General features: G+C 45.0%; 1 protein-coding gene across 1 annotated transcript in view; it reads left to right on the top strand.

Moving 5' to 3' along the window:
• The first annotated feature begins 2,080 nt into the window (after positions 1–2,080).
• Positions 2,081–17,479, top strand: part of LOC307117818 (hemicentin-1-like) — a 54,253-nt gene continuing 38,854 nt past the window's right edge. The window contains exons 1-7 of the mRNA XM_079802945.1: positions 2,081–2,213; positions 2,857–2,898; positions 5,651–5,914; positions 15,101–15,364; positions 15,920–16,210; positions 16,518–16,772; positions 17,091–17,381. Of these exons, the coding sequence (XP_079659071.1) occupies positions 2,183–2,213; positions 2,857–2,898; positions 5,651–5,914; positions 15,101–15,364; positions 15,920–16,210; positions 16,518–16,772; positions 17,091–17,381 (1,438 nt within the window). The 5' untranslated portion in view covers positions 2,081–2,182. The remainder of the gene's footprint in view (positions 2,214–2,856; positions 2,899–5,650; positions 5,915–15,100; positions 15,365–15,919; positions 16,211–16,517; positions 16,773–17,090; positions 17,382–17,479) is intronic.

The following is a 17,479-nucleotide window of genomic DNA, read 5'->3' as shown; positions in this document are numbered from 1 at the left end:
CTTGGCTCGTAATCATAGGGGAACCTTTTTTAGTGCTATATACAACAATTGTGGTGCTTCAGAGGTTCTTCAGCGGTTCTTCAGCGGTTCTTCACCGGTTCTTTGACTAAGGTGCTATATAGCACCTCTGAAGAACTGCTGGAGAACCACTGAAGCAACAAAATTGGTGCTATATAGCACTAAAAAAGGTTCCCCTATGATTACGAGCCTTTTTTTTTAGCGTGTGTCAATCCGCTTGGGCCATTCAAATGCACAGCGCTAGAAGTATTGATCACAGGCTGGCAGAGACATGTACTTGAGTAACAGCGCAAACTCTTTCGGAATATTTTGAACAGCTGAATATTCATCTCATGATGACAAAGTAAAGACGACTGTTGACGAAAATGAAGAGAGATGTTATCTTAGTTTTTATTTTCTGCAAAACACTTTAGTCGCGTCTTTTTTCGTCAACAATAATGCATGGTAATTTAGTCTCAGTCAGCGTTTTTGGACATTGGTGCAGTCTCGTCATTGTCTCGTCTTCGTCATGGAAAAAAAGGTCGTTGACGAACATATTTAGTCTCGTCTCGTCTGATGAAATTAACACTAATTTGTTTAAAGCCTACATTACAATAACTGTCCTTGTTGAAGTGCAGGATTAATGCAATTGGTCAAATCAGTGTTTTGAGCAAATTAATTGTATTCCCGCTGAAAAACAAGAATTCTAGAGTGAAAATGTTGCCTATAAATAGTGTCGTGTGTATTCTTATCAAACCCGCCACCGCAATGATCAACCACTCCTCCATTTTGCTTAGGAACTAATGTGGTCGGAACCAAAGTTTCCAGGACCGCGTTCTTTGGAATCCTCTAAATCGGAGCACTTCAACAATCCGATTGGTTGCCGCTCGGTTGCCGCCGAACCGTGTCATAGCTCATTATCATAAAGTTATCATTTCAACTCCTCGATGCCCAAAACGTCCGAGATGTGCTGCGCCGCTCTCACCGGAGCTCGCTGCCGGCTCCCATTGAAAATGAAAGACTTCCGGCCATTTTGATGCTCTCGCCGGCGGCGGTGTGAACGCACAGTATGACTGTATTCACAAAGACCAGCACTATGTTGTTATTTTAACCCGAAAACGCTCACCTTCTGTATTCTTAATTCATAAAATTCATATTAAGTTACTTAAAAATAAAACTAACGACATAGCTCTGGTCTCTGTAAATACAGTCAGAGACAATAGTAACTTTAGCCACATTAGCTTTACAGCATGCTAAACACATTCAGAAAGGCGATTTGCAAACATTCACAAAATATCAAGTTGATATTCTGGATATGAAGTTTAATTGAGAACAGTTAGTATTGTGATGGGTGATGGTGGGCTGGGCTCTGGGTCTGGCTGTGGCTTGGATCAGGGTAGACACTCTACAGACCCCCGATGACAGCCTCCCTTCAGTTAAGTCCTTTGGTGTCTGGGAGGTCTACTATAGTGATAATTAGCCCCGATGTTTGTGGCAAGATGGTGTAAATTTTCTGCAAAGTCCCAAAAAAATCAAACCCTTTTGGGCAATGGCAGTAAACTGAGCTGCCAAATCCATTTTAGGCCTGGTCTTCTGTCACACACAGTTGCAGGAGGAACACAATGATGAAGATAAAATATAAACACAGTCTTCACAGGGTAATACTGTATAACAGACATCAGCAAGCAAACACAGCATTCACCGGACAATGAACGCTGAAAACACAGGAACTTAAGTAAGGCAAAAAAGTTTAATTAATGATACACAGCTGAATTGTAATAACTAATCATATCAGTAATCATGACAACTACAATGGCGGGACAACTGAATAAAGGAGAACATGAACAAACTAAAAGTCCATGAAAATGCAACTAAACGACACACATAATTGATTATCTGTTACATTTAAACTTGCTTTTGTTACATGCTTTTGCCTCTCTCACACACAGAGAAACACACAATTCTTGAATAAGCACACTTGCAAGATTCACTGTCACAACTAAAAATGGAAATATGTGATTGAAAATATCACTCACCCCAAACATTTATTCAGCTTTGAGGGTGAAATGTAAGTAGACATGACGTCATGATTTCCTGTCAGGTTTCCATTATAACAGGACTTATTGTTGCAGAGACTCATGCAAGATCTGTGTTCACTGAGGCTCTACTTTGACTGCAGCTGCAAATGGAAACATTTAAAATCTTCCTTTTGACAGGTAAGGTGCCATTATTAATATTAATTATATTTGAAACCAACATTCAAAGGGTAGTGCCCCAGTGACAGCTTTTGTACCATTTTTTCTGAGAGAATAAAACTAGTAAATAGGGATGACAGACGTTGCAGAGAAACAAAGGTAATGGTGTTAAGTGAAGTTTCTAACAGCACTTTGTGTTTTCTGTTCTTAAACCCTCGACAAAACTTTAAGGTAGCATTTGTCTCAAGATCATTTTGCTGTCATATACGTTATCTCTCTCTCTGTGAACATCTGTGCTTACCTGCACTTGTGAAGGCAGTGATGGACAGCTGTCCTTATTCGACTGGTGTTTGGATTTGATGTGATTTCTCATTGTGGTCGTGATAATATGATAACTATTAACTCATTAATTAATTTTTATCCAAACTCATTTCCAATGTTCATCTAAGTAATTCCAAACATTGCGAGGCAGATAACGACATTATGTGATCAAATACACTCAATTTATTAGCACGCTCCACAGCACCACCCATTGGATTTAGTTATAACTGTGAGTTTTAGTGGTATTGTAATATTAATTACAGATCGAATATTCATGCACACCCCTACTAGTAAATCACTATACTAAAACCCAGCTTAACCCTGAATCTATTTTAAATTATAGTGGCCGTCTGTCTGCAAGTAACATCTCAAGAGGGCACAGGAGGTAAGATATTTTTTTTTATTTTTATACAATAGGTAGTTTCTGGTTTAGTACATACTATGTACTTATTACAGTAATTATAGTAACATGGTAATAACTACACTGTAAAAATAAATCCGTAAAATTGCGGAAGAAGTGGAGAGCGGGGCACAACCTAACGCTTTTTGGCTTTCTCAGTTTGTTTAAATCCACTTGGGGTTCAGAGTATTTATTTTTCCTCACATTAATTTAACACGTCTAGTACAATTATGTGGTTTTGTTTCATTAATACAGTGTATACTATTTTCTTGATTTACTCCGAAAGAATGGAAGCGAAATGTGACAGCATGCCCCGTAGGTGGGGTACATTGTAAAATGTGCGGGGCACGATGTTACATTACCATATGACAGCTTAAAATGTTATCTTATATAATATAAATGAAAAACTAAAAAAAATGTAAATAAAATATAAAATATAAAACTTTTTCTTATAAAATAATGGCATTTTTAATAATTAAAAATAAACACATTTTTGAGTTTGACAACAAACACCACAAAATACAGCTATAAAGCATAGTTCAGAACATTATAATAATTAATAATTTCTGAACATTGACTCTCAGTCACCTTTTTCTCACGGTTTCTCAATAGAATTCATTAAAGTATAGAATATAATAGCATATTTCTAAAGGCCGTTACATACTCCACAAGAACAGAGAAAAAAGTTCTCGCTCCCAGGGCTGCGAGAACAAAATGACGTGTGAGCCCTGGTTTGGGAGATCTTGCAGCTTGTTCTCGACACATCGTCTGAGCAGAACTTTTTTCTTGTGGGTGTCCGAGAACTATTGTGTGATTGGTCATAATTTTAAAGTGGGCGAGGTTAATGTGGAGAAACTGAGATTTCCGGCACCTGCTTTTTTACGAACTTGTTCTTGTTCTTGTTCTTGCCACCTCGAGAAAACGAACTAATTTATTTGTTCTTGCAGAGTATGTACCCAGCTTAATAGGGGCTCATTGCAACGCAGTGTTACAACACACCCCACCTGCACAACCGGGATTTAACCCCTGTTAGATCAGCATTAAAGGAACACGCCGACTTTTTGGGACTTTAGCTTATTCACCGTAACCCCCAGAGTTAGATAAGTCCATACATACCATTAGATTAGTTAGATACAGTCCATACATGCCTACTGCTCAATAAGTGACAAAATAAAGACAACATTTTCCTATTTTTACATGTTGTGCTGTGTATAGTTAAATCGTGTACTAAGCGCCTGAAAGTAGTCCCCAGCACACTCTCTGCAAGCAGGTTGTCACGTTGGTTATGTTGACGGAAGTTTGCCTATTTTCAGGCGCTGTGTATTATCACTGCGTCGCTGAACCCATGGCACGGCAGCAAAGTTCATTGATTACTACACAGTCTAGAAAATCGCAGCTTTTCATTTTACGTCTGTCTTAGTACTTGATGTAACTATACACATCAAAACATGTAAATAGGAAAATGTTGGCGTTATTTTGTCACTTATTGAGCAGTAGGCTAGCTGGAGCCATTTACCTCCAGTCTTTGTGCTAAGTAATAATAATAATTATAATAATAATAATAATAATAATAATAATGACTTATCTATGTCATGGTTGGTGTGAGTGAAAAAGAGCAAGGTCTCAAATGCAGGAGGAAAATTGGTTTATTTACAAATATATAAACAAAACGAACAAAACACCCACAAGGGGGAAAACCAAACTTAACCAAAGACAAAACATCAGGTTCAGGAACATGAAGCAGAGAACAGGAGATATCAAAACACGGAACAGAAGACAACGAACCAGCACAGCACAGCAAACACAAGGAGACTAAATAGGTAACAAACAAGGTAGGTGATGAGGGAGAACAAGTGGGGCAAATGAATCAATGATCAGATAACAAGAAGGGTGGGGTTAGACAATAGACATGAGACTTATGACATCACAAGCACATGACTAGAAAATACTAAACAGAAGTGACAGAACTCTGACAATCTAACTCTGGGGGATACGGTGAATAAGCTAAAGTCCCCAAAAGTCGCTGTGTTCCTTTAAATAACTATCTCAACTATTGAATAACAGATATAAGATTAAAATAATATCTGATTTGATTTAAAATTAACAAAAAAATACAGATGAAAAATTAACTTAAGAAATTTACTTTTGCTATGTAAATATAAATATAAATATTTATATATGTAATGTATACATATTCAGTGATATCTATTATGGTGTATTTTTTTCTCTATATACTGTTGATATGAACTAAATACACTAAGTTTCGTCATCCTGGCATGTGTGGAAAGTTTTAAACCATGTGTGTTACAACTAACCCCGCGTTAGGTTGTGCCCCCTACTCCCCTACTGGTTGCTTATCCAGTAATTTTACAGACATTTCCGTCAACTGTTAGAATGCAATGTTGTTCAAAATTCTAAATACAGGTAAAACCTGTAAAAAATAATTACAGAAAATTCTGTCAAACTAATACAGAACATTGTGCCCCATTGTTAATGTTTTTTTTTAGATTGTAGGTACTAACCCTGAACCTAAACCTGACCTTAACCCCTGTAGTTACCTTATATTACCCAGTATTTTCTTAGGTTTGTACATAAGGTAAGTCATGTGCTGTAAAATAAAGTGCAACCTGAACTTTTAATGACTTTTATTTAACTGTTTCATTTTTAAGTTACACCACTGTATTAAAAAATGTGTTGGTATTTAGCCACTCTAACCTAAGGATTACTCGTCCCCTAGACACTCCAATTCAGATTCCCAAACCCAAGATAACTCAGAATCCAACACACAAGGTGCTGTACAGCACAGAGACGGTCACTCTGCACTGTGAGGTCCCTGGAGGAGCATCTGAGTTACAATACGACTGGTACAAGGACTCCACTAATCTCGAAACTGACCATCAGTCCAGCATCACTGTGACAAATGATGGAAATTATGAATGCAAGGCAAAAAATGGAGCTTCTCAATCTGAAAAAAGTGATAGGTACACTTTAACCCTACAAGGTGAATAGCATTACGTAATATAAGATATATTCATTTTTTATTTATTTCGGCCTTTACAGAAAATTTTCCATAATAAATCAAACAAAAAACAAAATAAATATTTTAATATATATATATTTTCAGTAATAATATTTTGGTTACACTTTATTCATATAGTCCACTTTAGACATTCTACTAACTATAAGAAACTTTTGATCTACATGTCAACAAACTCCCATTAGACTTCTAGTAGACTGTAGTAGACTGTTAGGTATGGTTAGGCTTAGCATAGAATGACAAGTAGTTGCAAAGTTACTTATTATGCCGCCCTTAGTCACAACGCGAAGGCTGAGGTTTTTTTCACAGATGTTTAATGCACTCTCTAGAACGGAATAAAAAGGAAGAATATACAACAAACATCAGTCACACATTCAGTTACATGGAAAACACACATACGACTTTAAACTCGAACATAAACAGAAAATACATCCACATTCCACTTTTGTCTGCTTGTGAGCTAGGGGGGGGGGGGGTAGTGGGGAGATAAAGAAAAACACACACAGGTCCGTTGTACTCTGTTTGAAGCCAATGTTCCCTTTCGTTCAGTCACTACGACGTACGTTAGTGACTAACGAATGGGGGTTTCGCTTAGAAGCCAATCATCTTCTTCGTATTCAACAGCGCCCAATGGCAGTGCCAATGCCATGGGCATGCGGAATTTGCATGCGTAACTCCGCCCCACCTCGTGGGTATATCAGGAAGTACGCTGGCAACATCGCATTATGTTTCTGCTTTGGAGCCAAGAGGATCTCTTCACTCCTACAAGCCTGATCTGAGTCTTCGACAGCTTTTCGAGACGAGCAGCTTTCCAGAGGCGTTGGTGTTACGGCGCGTTCCAGTGATCATCATACTGCCTGCCTGCTGATCTGCGCAGTGGTCCGCTAGACAGCTGGTGTGTGGTCCCTGGGCGCTTCGGCATTCTCTGCGAGGCTTTCCTCTCATAAAAGAGCTTACACGTGACGCGTCCTTTTCAGGATGTCTCGTCCGTGTACTTCTGGGTGTGGTCGGTTGCTTTCCTCCTCTGATGGGCACGAACACTGTCTGGTATGTTTGGGCTTTCAGCATGCTCAGACAGCGTTCGCGGATGAGTCATGTTCTCACTGCGGGAACATGACCATCGCAATGTTGCGGTCAAGACTCCATGACCTTCGTACTGAAGTGAGAGTCCCCTCTACCACACCCCGATCTACTGAGTCCCAGAGGCCCAGTACTTCGGCTGGTGGTCAGGGTGACTTGACGGTTACGATGTGGAACAAAGCCCCGACGCTCATGCCTCGGGCCACACCCCCGTCTTGCACATTGCAACCCGCGAGCGTTCAGATGCAGATCGCGGGGCCGGCTCCGGCCCCCCCGCGCATCTCGTTTGGCGCTCCGGAGGAGGATGCGATGTCGATCACCGCATCACAAGGTGGGCTCGAGTCCTCTGGAGATGATGACTCGGCTGTGCTGCCGCCCTCGGGCGTGCCAGCATTGCCCGAGTCAGATCCAGAGCTGACAGCCATGTTGTCTCGGGCAGCCGCAAGCTTAGGGATCGAGTGGAACCCTCCACCCTGTCCCGAACGCTCAAGGCTCGACGATTGGTTTTTGGGGGCTCGCGCTGACACCCGTCAGTCCTTGCCCTCAATACCTTTCTTTCCCGAGCTGCATGAGGAACTCACGCGGTCCTGGAAGTCCCCGTTGTCTTCCCGCGACCGTTCGGTGGCTTCCTCCGCCTTCTCCGTCCTCGATGGGGCGGCAGCTAAAGGGTACACTGGGATCCCTCCAGTTGAACGTTCTGTTGCGATGCAACTGTGTCCTCAGAGCGCTTCAACCTGGCGTGGTGATCCTAAGCACCCCTCCAAAGCCTGTCGGTTCACATCAACCTTGGTGTCGAAATCGCACAGAGCCGCGGGGCAGGCTGCCGCTTCGCTGCATGCCATGGCGATCCTTCAGGTCTACCAGGCCAGGATCCTCAAGGACATGCACGAGGGTGGAGTTGATCCGGGGCTCTTAAATGAGCTGCGTGCCGCCACCGACCTCGCTCTCCGGGCGACGAAGGTGACCGCACGCTCCCTGGGTCAAGTGATGTCCACAAATGTGGTCCAGGAGCGTCACCTGTGGCTGAACCTGGCCGATATGCGGGACACCGAGCGGACCCGGTTCCTCGATGCCCCCATATCCCAGGCCGGCCTCTTCGGCGGGGCGGTTGAGGACTTCGCCCAACAGTTCTCAATCGCCCAGAAGCAGACTGAGGCAATCAAACATGTACTGCCCCGGCGGCCAGCTGCTGCCTCCACCCAGCCGCCGGCACAGTCGCCTCAGTCTGCTCCACGCCGAGGACGCCCTCCTAAGGCTCCCGCCCCTCCCACCCGGTCCAAGCAGCAGCCTTCACCCGGGCCGGGTCGCGGAGGAAGCCGTAGGAAGGCGTCCAAGTCCCCTCAGGCCGCCCCGCGCCCCGCTAAACGCCAGGCCAAGCGGCGCTCCTGAGACGGACGGCTCAGGGATGGGAAATTCTTTCGAGGAGATGGTAGCAGGACCACTCCTTCCCCCGGTGAAGGGCCGGGGGAGAATCCTTTGTTCAGCTGCTGGCCCCCGGGTCAGCAGCACCCTATGTTGGTCAAAGAAAGAATTAACACTCCCATCCCTGAGCCCACAGAGTCCGGTGATGATGGTGCGCGCCACCCACGGGTCCCGCCACTCGCATCCCACTCTGTCGCCAGCCTCCTGGCAGAGCAGACCCCAGTGGAACGTGCGTCCTTCCCTGGTCTCCTCTGTCAGGACGCAGTTGTCAACCGTGCCCCCGGACCGGGACGCCCCACAGCCTCCCATGTCCGGGCCGGTGACGCTGCATCGCTGCAAGCCCACACCGGGTACGTCTGTACACCGTATGACCCCGCTGGTGCAGTTTCTGGATGTCTGGCTTCAGCTTCCAGGGCTGTCCCGCTGGGTCGAGCGGACCGTCAGGCGCGGCTACGCGATTCAGTTCGCGCAGGTTCCTCCCTGCTTCCGGGGAGTCCGTTCCACCATGATCGGGGCCAACGCCCCCGTCATGCGAGCGGAGATTGCCACCCTACTGGCGAAGGGTGCGATCGAACCTGTCCCTCCAGCCGAGATGAATTGCGGGTTTTACAGCCCGTACTTCATTGTACCCAAAAAGACCGGTGGGCTACGGCCAATCCTGGACCTGCGCGTCTTGAACCGTTACCTTCACCGGTTTCCGTTCAAGATGTTGACAGCGAAACGCCTTTTCGAATGCGTTCGTCCACACGATTGGTTTGCAGCGATCGACCTGAAGGACGCCTACTTCCATGTCTCCATTTTGCCTCGACACAGACCGTTCCTACGGTTTGCTTTCGAGGGGCGGGCATATCAGTACGCGGTTCTACCATTCGGGCTATCTCTGTCCCCTCGCGTCTTTACGAAGATTGCCGAGGCAGCCCTTGTGCCCCTTCGGCAGCACGGGGTCCGCATCCTGAACTACCTCGACGACTGGCTCATACTGGGTCCCTCTCGAGAGCAGGTTTGCGGACACAGAGATTTGGTGCTCCATCACCTAGCCCGTCTGGGCCTTCGGGTCAACTGGGAGAAGAGCAAACTTTGCCCCGCGCAGAGGATCTCTTTTCTCGGTATGGATATCGACTCGGTCGCCATGTGCGCGCAGCTTTCGAGCGAGCGCGCGCAGTCTCTGCTGACTTCCCTTCGACAACTCGAGGGCAAGAGTGCGGTTCCACTGAAACACTTTCAGAGGCTCCTGGGGCATATGGCATCTGCAGCCGCGGTAACGCCGCTCGGATTGCTTCATATGAGACCGCTTCAGCACTGGCTACGCGATCGAGTCCCGAGATGGGCATGTCGGTCTGGCACGCTCCGGGTCCCAGTGACCCGGGCCTGCTTACAGACACTCACCCCGTGGTCGAACCTCAAGTTTCTACGGACCGGAGTGTCCTTAGAACGAGCTTCCCGGCATGTTGTTGTGACAACAGATGCATCATCCATGGGCTGGGGTGCCATGTGCAATGGACAAGCAGCCGCGGGCTCCTGGACAGGACCCCAGCGCCTTCTGCATGTCAATTGCCTCGAGTTACTGGCTGTACGGTTCGCCCTGCACCGCTTCCGAGCGTTGCTGAAGGGTCAACATGTGCTAGTCAGGACAGACAACACGGCCGTAGTAGCGTACATCAACCACCAGGGCGGTCTACGCTCCCACCGTATGTCTCAACTCACCCGCCATCTCGTTTTGTGGAGTCAGAAGCGCCTGAGGTCCTGTGCAGCCGACGAGCTCTCACGGTTTCAGCCTCTCCCCGGAGAGTGGAGACTCCACCCCCAGACGATCCAGCTGATATGGGAACGGTTCGGCGACGCACAGGTAGATCTGTTTGCCTCCCAGGACTCTTCCCATTGCTCCCTGTATTATTCCCTGACCGAGGGCACCCTCGGCACGGATGCACTGGCGCACAGCTGGCCGTCAGGGCTACGCAAGTATGCGTTTCCCCCAGTGAGCCTTCTTGCACGGGTACTGTGCAAGATCAGGGAGGACAAGGAGCAGGTCGTCTTGGTCGCCCCGCTTTGGCACGGCCAGACCTGGTTCCCAGAACTCTTACTCCTTGCGACAGCCCCTCCCTGGCCTATTCCTCTGAGACCGGACCTCCTTACTCAGAGATGGGGCACCTTTTGGCACCCGCGTCCAGCGTTCTGGAAGCTCCACGTGTGGCTTCTGGACGGGACACGGTAGGTTTGAGTAGCCTTCCACCTGCGGTGGTCGCTACCATCACTTCCGCTAGAGCTGAGTCTTCACGACGTCTCTACGCGTTGAAGTGGAACCTCTTCGTCACATGGTGCTCTTCCCGCCAAGAAGACCCCTGGAAATGCCCGATCGGGTCCGTGCTATCGTTTCTCCAGGAGGGGGTGGAGCGAAGGCTGTCTCCCTCCACCCTTAAAGTGTACGTGGCCGCAATATCTGCCTACCACGATCTCCTGGGAGACAAAAAGGTAAGTCAGCACGACCTGATCATCAGGTTCCTGAGGGGGGCGAGGAGACTGAATCCTCCTCGCTCTCCTCTCGTTCCCTCTTGGGACCTCTCAGTAGTCTTAAGTGCTCTGCAGAGGCCTCCCTTTGAGCCTTTGCGGTCGGCCGAGATTAAGTTCTTGTCTATGAAGACGGCTCTGCTGACCGCATTGGCCTCGCTTAAGAGGGTCGGGGACCTGCAAGCATTTTCGGTTGACGAATCGTGCCTTGAGTTCGGGCCGGCTAACTCTCACGTGATGCTGAGACCCCGGCCCGGATATGTGCCCAAGGTTCCTACCACTCCGTTCCGAGATCAGGTGGTGAACCTGCAAGCGCTGCCTTTGAAGGAGGCAGACCCAGCCTTGGCATTGCTCTGTCCAGTACGCGCTCTCCGCGCCTACGTAGACATGACGCAGTGTTTCAGGACCTCAGACCAGCTCTTTGTCTGTTATGGTGGAGAGCGGAAGGGAAGTGCTCTCTCAAAGCAGAGGTTGTCTCACTGGATAGTGGACACCATTGTTTTGGCATACCAGCAGCAAGGCCGACCATGTCCCCTTGGTGTGAGGGCACACTCCACCCGGAGTGTGGCCTCCTCTTGGGCTCTAGCGCATGGCGCCTCGCTAACAGACATCTGCAGAGCTGCAGGCTGGGCGACACCCAACACATTCGCCAGATTCTACAATCTCCGAGTGGAGCCAGTGTCCGACTATGTACTCGCCCCTACGGGTGGCCGGTAATGGGCCAGGCTCAGGTGTCTTCGCTTGCTCGCCATTCCACTCCCAGGACTGGATACGTGCGATATTTTCCTCAGGTGAGCTCCCCGAGAGCCCTGAGCTCCTCCAGCACTGCTTACGCCGACATCAGTTCAGTCTGCCCTTCGAGCCCAGACCCTCATGTCCGGCCAGGTGCTCCGTGTGCATGGTTCCCCTCCGGCGACCCCCACACGAGTATTCCCACCGTAAGCCTCCTCAGTGAGCAGGTGTCTTTCCCTTGGCAAGTCCCTGCCACCCCTAGGGTTAAAAATCCACCTTCGGCTGGTACCCTAGAGATCTTCCATATGCAACCCTCAGCGGGTCATATGTGTATTCTCTAAGTCCTCCCTACGGTAGGCATCTTGGCATTCCCTCACTGGGATATGCTTCCCAGTGTACCTTGGTAATCCTGTGATAAGTGGGAGTCCTACGGCCTTAAGTGGCGGGTCTCACACTTACGCAGGGCACTGGATGACAGTTGAGTGGCGTTGTTGAATAGGATCCCCCATTCGTTAGTCACTAACGTACGTCGTAGTGACTGAACGAAAGGGAACGTCTCGGTTACGTATGTAACCCTCGTTCCCTGAGGAGGGAACGGAGACGTACGTTTCCTTTGCCACGTCAGCTGTGCTGCCTGGAACGCGGAGTTCAGTCTTGGCTCCTGCAGCAGTAACATAATGCGATGTTGCCAGCGTACTTCCTGATATACCCACGAGGTGGGGCGGAGTTACGCATGCAAATTCCGCATGCCCATGGCATTGGCACTGCCATTGGGCGCTGTTGAATACGAAGAAGATGATTGGCTTCTAAGCGAAACCCCCATTCGTTAGTCACTAACGTACGTCTCCGTTCCCTCCTCAGGGAACGAGGGTTACATACGTAACCGAGACGATCTTCATGAACTCTGAAGTGTGAAGGTTTTGCTCCTACAGCAAGGGGATTGCTTCAGCCCGTATTGACTTCTTCAGTTTGCATACCAAACGTTCCTCCCCTGGTGTGATGTATCCCTCTGGTTGTTCCATGTAGATTTCCTTGTCCAGGTGTCCATTTAGAAATGTGGTTACCACATCCATCTGGTACACATGTAGGTTATTCTGGACGACGAAGGACAGCAACGTACGAATTGAGCTAAATCTTATCATGGGTGAAAAAATGTCATCATAGTCAGCACCTGTGAGTTTCCCTCAGTGACGAGTCTGCACTGTATCTCTCCACTCGTCCGTCACTCTGATGCTTGACTTTGAACACCCATCTTGATCATATGGCCTTCTGATCCTTCCACTAAATCCCACGTCTCATTTTCCAGCAGCGATTCATATTCCAAGTCAGCCACATCCTGCCATTACTTTGCGTTAGGAATCATCATTGCCTCTTTCAGTGTGCTTGGTTCTGCAACACAACAAACACCAGCATAATGATCAACAGTGACCAGGTCGTTAAACTCATCATATCCATATCTCTTGGGTGGTTTTCTGATTCTGCCGCCTTCTCTAGCAGTCTCATCAACAGTAGCATCGACTGATGTTTTCTCATCAGTTTTCATGATAACTTGGTTCTCCGAAAAATAAATGTCCACTTATTGTTTCAAGTCAAAGTGTGACTCGTTGAAGATCACATCCTGATGAATTAGAATCCTTTTTTCTTTGTCGAACAAGCGGTAGCCCTTTGCATTGTTGGCATATCCCACGAAATGGAGCTTCACAGCCTTCTTGTCCAGTTTTCTTCTTTCTGCGTTTGGGAAATGTGCATAAGCTACGCAACCAAACACTTTCATGTGACTTACATTTGGCTGTTTATCGTACCATCTCTGGTAGGGTGTCTTTTGCTTCAGAACAGATGTGGGCATCCTGTTCTGTGTCGCTACAGCCTCTGCCAAGTATGTCTTTGGCAATTTAGTATGTCAGATTTTTTTCTTTCTGCAACACCATTTTGCTGAGGTGTGTGAGGCACAGTTTTTTTATGATGGATACCTTGAGCCTTCAAGTATTCTTGAAATTATTTGGAGAAGTTTTCTCCTCCATTGTCTGTTCTTATTCTTGTCACTTTCTCTCTGCACTAATTGGAGAATGTTTTCTCAAATTCCTTGAATTTGCACCATCTAGAATAGTCATCGATAAAAGTCAAAAAGTACTTTGACCCACCTATAGACTTAAGGACTTTTCAGTTTGGTCCGAATCAAAATTACAGGTGTAAAACCTCCCCTGTACCACGGTCCGGACCAAACAGATGAAATTTGGTCCGACGAAAAGAGGTAGTCTCGGTCCGGATCAAACTGAACAAAGGTTTGGTTCGTTTCTAGTGTGAAAGCAGTTTCTGTATGGTTCGTACTTTCAGACCATTTGCAGGAAGTTCCTGTTTATGTTTAAATATTTGAATGTTATTTTTAAATTTCATCTAGGCTACGTTGATTATGAAAAGTGAAAAGATGCGCAATATATCAGAAGACAGAAGGTCACAAATGATTTTGAAAGAAATTTTGTATGATTTAGCTTAGAAAGCCTTTCTTTAATGTGAATTTTGTTTTGTATAAATTGTATCTTAATTTTAATCAAAGTGTAATCAGATAATTGCCTGGATTTAATAAATAAGAAGCAAATAGTCTATAGCAGACAATAATCGCGGGAGCACAAAAATTGCTTTGCACATGAAGCTGGAGCGCGTCTCAAATAAACCGAAACTCAGCAGGCTACTTGTCTCACAAACATGAGAAATATGTGTATATAAAGCTTGAAATGTCCACTTTTAAACGTAACGAAAAGAAAATAGTCAAGCAATGCGCACTGTTCAATAGTGGCAACGATATGTGTCCGTTCATTCACTCTTGTCTGACATCAGACGCACGTCCGTTTACAAACCAATCAATGTCAAGATGCCGCCCACATAGATGATGACGAATGGACGCAAGTGTGTCATGTGAAGTTCTTTAGTGCACTCGCATAATTGCAATGTGAAACCAAACCAAAACTAACCGAATGTATAAAAAGTATCAAAACATGAACTTCGCTTCGGACCTTGGTGCGGACTTTCAGGTGTGAAAACGCCCTTAGTCTGCATGGGACCACAAACCTTACTATGGACCAACTGCAGTTTGCGTTTGGAGCGGATTTCTCCCACTGGTTTGTGAGGCTTTCTAGACAGTTTGCCTTCCATGCAGGCTTCACAGAAGAGAACTTCTTTCTCTGCAGCAAAGTCCATTAAGTGCAGCGCTTCCCGGTTCTATGGCAGAACTGCTAGTTACTTGTAGTTAGTGGAATGTCTAAAGTGGACCATCTAAATAAAGTTACCAATATTTTTATATTAAAGAAACATGCATGTGTGTGATTGCTTTTTTAAAGACTTTCTTATATGCTGTAATAGAGTGCCGTATATTTATTTGGATATTTTAATCTTAATTTTCTCTATTTACTATAGCAATCCCAACACCAACACTGACTAAACCAATATGGACAGATGTCTATACAACTGAAAATGTCAATCTGAAGTGTGAAATTCAAGGCAGCTCAGAGAACTGGACCTACAGATGGTTTAAAAAAATGGTGAAGCTACAAGAATCTAAATCTCAATTAACTATCCAGTCAGCAAAAAAGGAAAATTCTGGAGATTATAAATGCCAAGGATTTCTTAAAGGGAGAGTAGAAACTAGAATGAGTAACTCTGTTACAATTGAAGTTCAAGGTAAGCTTAAGCACTCTTTCTTCTATATAAATAATTTAAATGTGTTGAGCTTGAGACACAAATTATACAGATGTGACCACAAAACAAACTCTCAAGCTATAACTTTGCTAAATGTGTGTGAGTAAAAAAAGTGATAGATCTACAGCAAAAACAAAATGTAATTGGGAATAACTACACATAACATAATCAAATTGGACATTGGACATAAGCTCAGTGTTAGTATTAGACTCTGTTCGCCTTACAGTTTGGTTTGTTTTACTCTCTCCCTTTAGATCTGTCTCTTTGTGAAATATAGCAAATTTAGAAATTTCTCATTTGAGAACACAGTTCTTGAAATGTTGGATGTTTCATAAGTTCATTATTATTTTAGAATTTTGACTGTATAGATTTTAGTTGTTTTTAGTGCTGTTCCAGTCACAATAAGCAATAGTTTATTGGTGTCTTCATTGAAATCATAAGCAAACTTTATATAATTATTATAATTATAAAATAATCACAGCCAACGTTCTACACTGAGTCCAGTCTGTTACATTGTTATTGTGTTTGTCTGTTCAGAGCCACCTCAACCAAAACTGTCAATAGAGTCTGGATGGAAAACATTTTACCCAACTGAAAAAGTGATTCTGAAGTGTTCAATCGATGGAGGTTCAAATGAATGGGGCTATGAATGGTTTAGAAATGGAGCTCGGCTTTCAAGTGATGAGGACATTTACTTTCCTGAAAACAAACTCTTAATCACCTCAGCAAAAGCGAGTCATTCAGGACAGTTTACCTGCAGAGGAAAACATCAGAAGAGAACGCCAGTGACTACAAGCCAAACAGAGGCTTTGAAACTTCATATTAATGGTAAAACTACTTATGATATTCTATGATTACATATTAATGAAATTAACATCCACCCAAAAGAGTTCAATGAAGAAGCTGTTTGTATATTTTAAGATGTTTTTCATTTGCATTGGCCTGTATCAGTGAACAGTGGTTCTTGCCAGCATTTGCAGCTTCCTGTCTGCCCTTGACAGTGGCCAGACACTATTAGCAGAATGAGTCAGTTCATTTAGTCTTGGATTATGAAGAATAACAAGCATATGCAACTCAAGGCAGTTATTGTTTGAAGAGAGCGCGTTATTACTAATTCTACCCCTGTAATTCTTAGATAACACACCAAAACCAGACATCACAAAACATAGGTGGTTTGAGCCCTTCTACACTGGTGAGGAAGTCCAGCTTGGTTGTAAAATGACTGGTGATGGATGGACGTATGACTGGTATAAGGACCCAAAACCTCTGAACACAGATCCAACCTTCACTATCAGCTCAGCATCTCTCTCTGACACTGGTGTCTATCACTGCAAAGCAAAGAGAGGAGACTTCTCAGTGGCCAGTGCGACTCTACAAGTGCACGTTCAAGGTGAGTCAATAACTTACCTCTTTATAGTCATTTCAATTGTGGAATATTCTTCCCATTGTACGTTCATTGAGTTGACAATGCCTCAGTAAAGTTCCCAGGAAATGCATGAACTGATGAAAGGAAGTGTCCACGCTTTGGAAGTGTCCGCCAAATGTGTAAATGAAACGACATGGAATCAAGAGAGTTAAATACGTATTTTAGGCTAAATGATTTCATAAACAAGAAAAATGGGCTTCTGGCTAAAATGTTACTTTTCATTCACTTTTCCACGTCAGTTGTTCATTACTGTTGTTCTTGTTTTTTGTTTTTCCTGTGCAGATCCGCCTCAACCAAAACTGTCAATAGAGTCTGAATGGAAAACATTTTACCGAAATGAAAAAGTGACTCTGAAGTGTTCAATTGATGGAGGTTCAAATGAATGGGGCAATGAATGGTTTAGAAATGAAGCTCGGCTTTCAAGTGATGGAGACATTTCCTTTTCTGGAAACACACTCTCAATCAGCTCAGCAAAAGCGAGTCATTCAGGACAGTTTACCTGCAGAGGAAAACATCGGACGAGAACACCAGTGACTACAAGATCAGCAGAAGCTTTGCAACTTCGTATTTATGGTATATATATTTACTATTTATGATATTCTATGATTAATATATATATAAACAAAATTAACATTCACCCAAAATAATTCAATGAAATAGCATTTTTTATT

The sequence above is a fragment of the Gobio gobio genome, assembly GCF_949357685.1.
Source record: "Gobio gobio genome assembly, chromosome: 21".
Lineage (NCBI taxonomy): Eukaryota > Metazoa > Chordata > Actinopteri > Cypriniformes > Gobionidae > Gobio > Gobio gobio.
The sequence above is the reverse complement of the archived record's forward strand: the minus strand, read 5'-3'. Positions and strand labels throughout refer to the sequence as shown.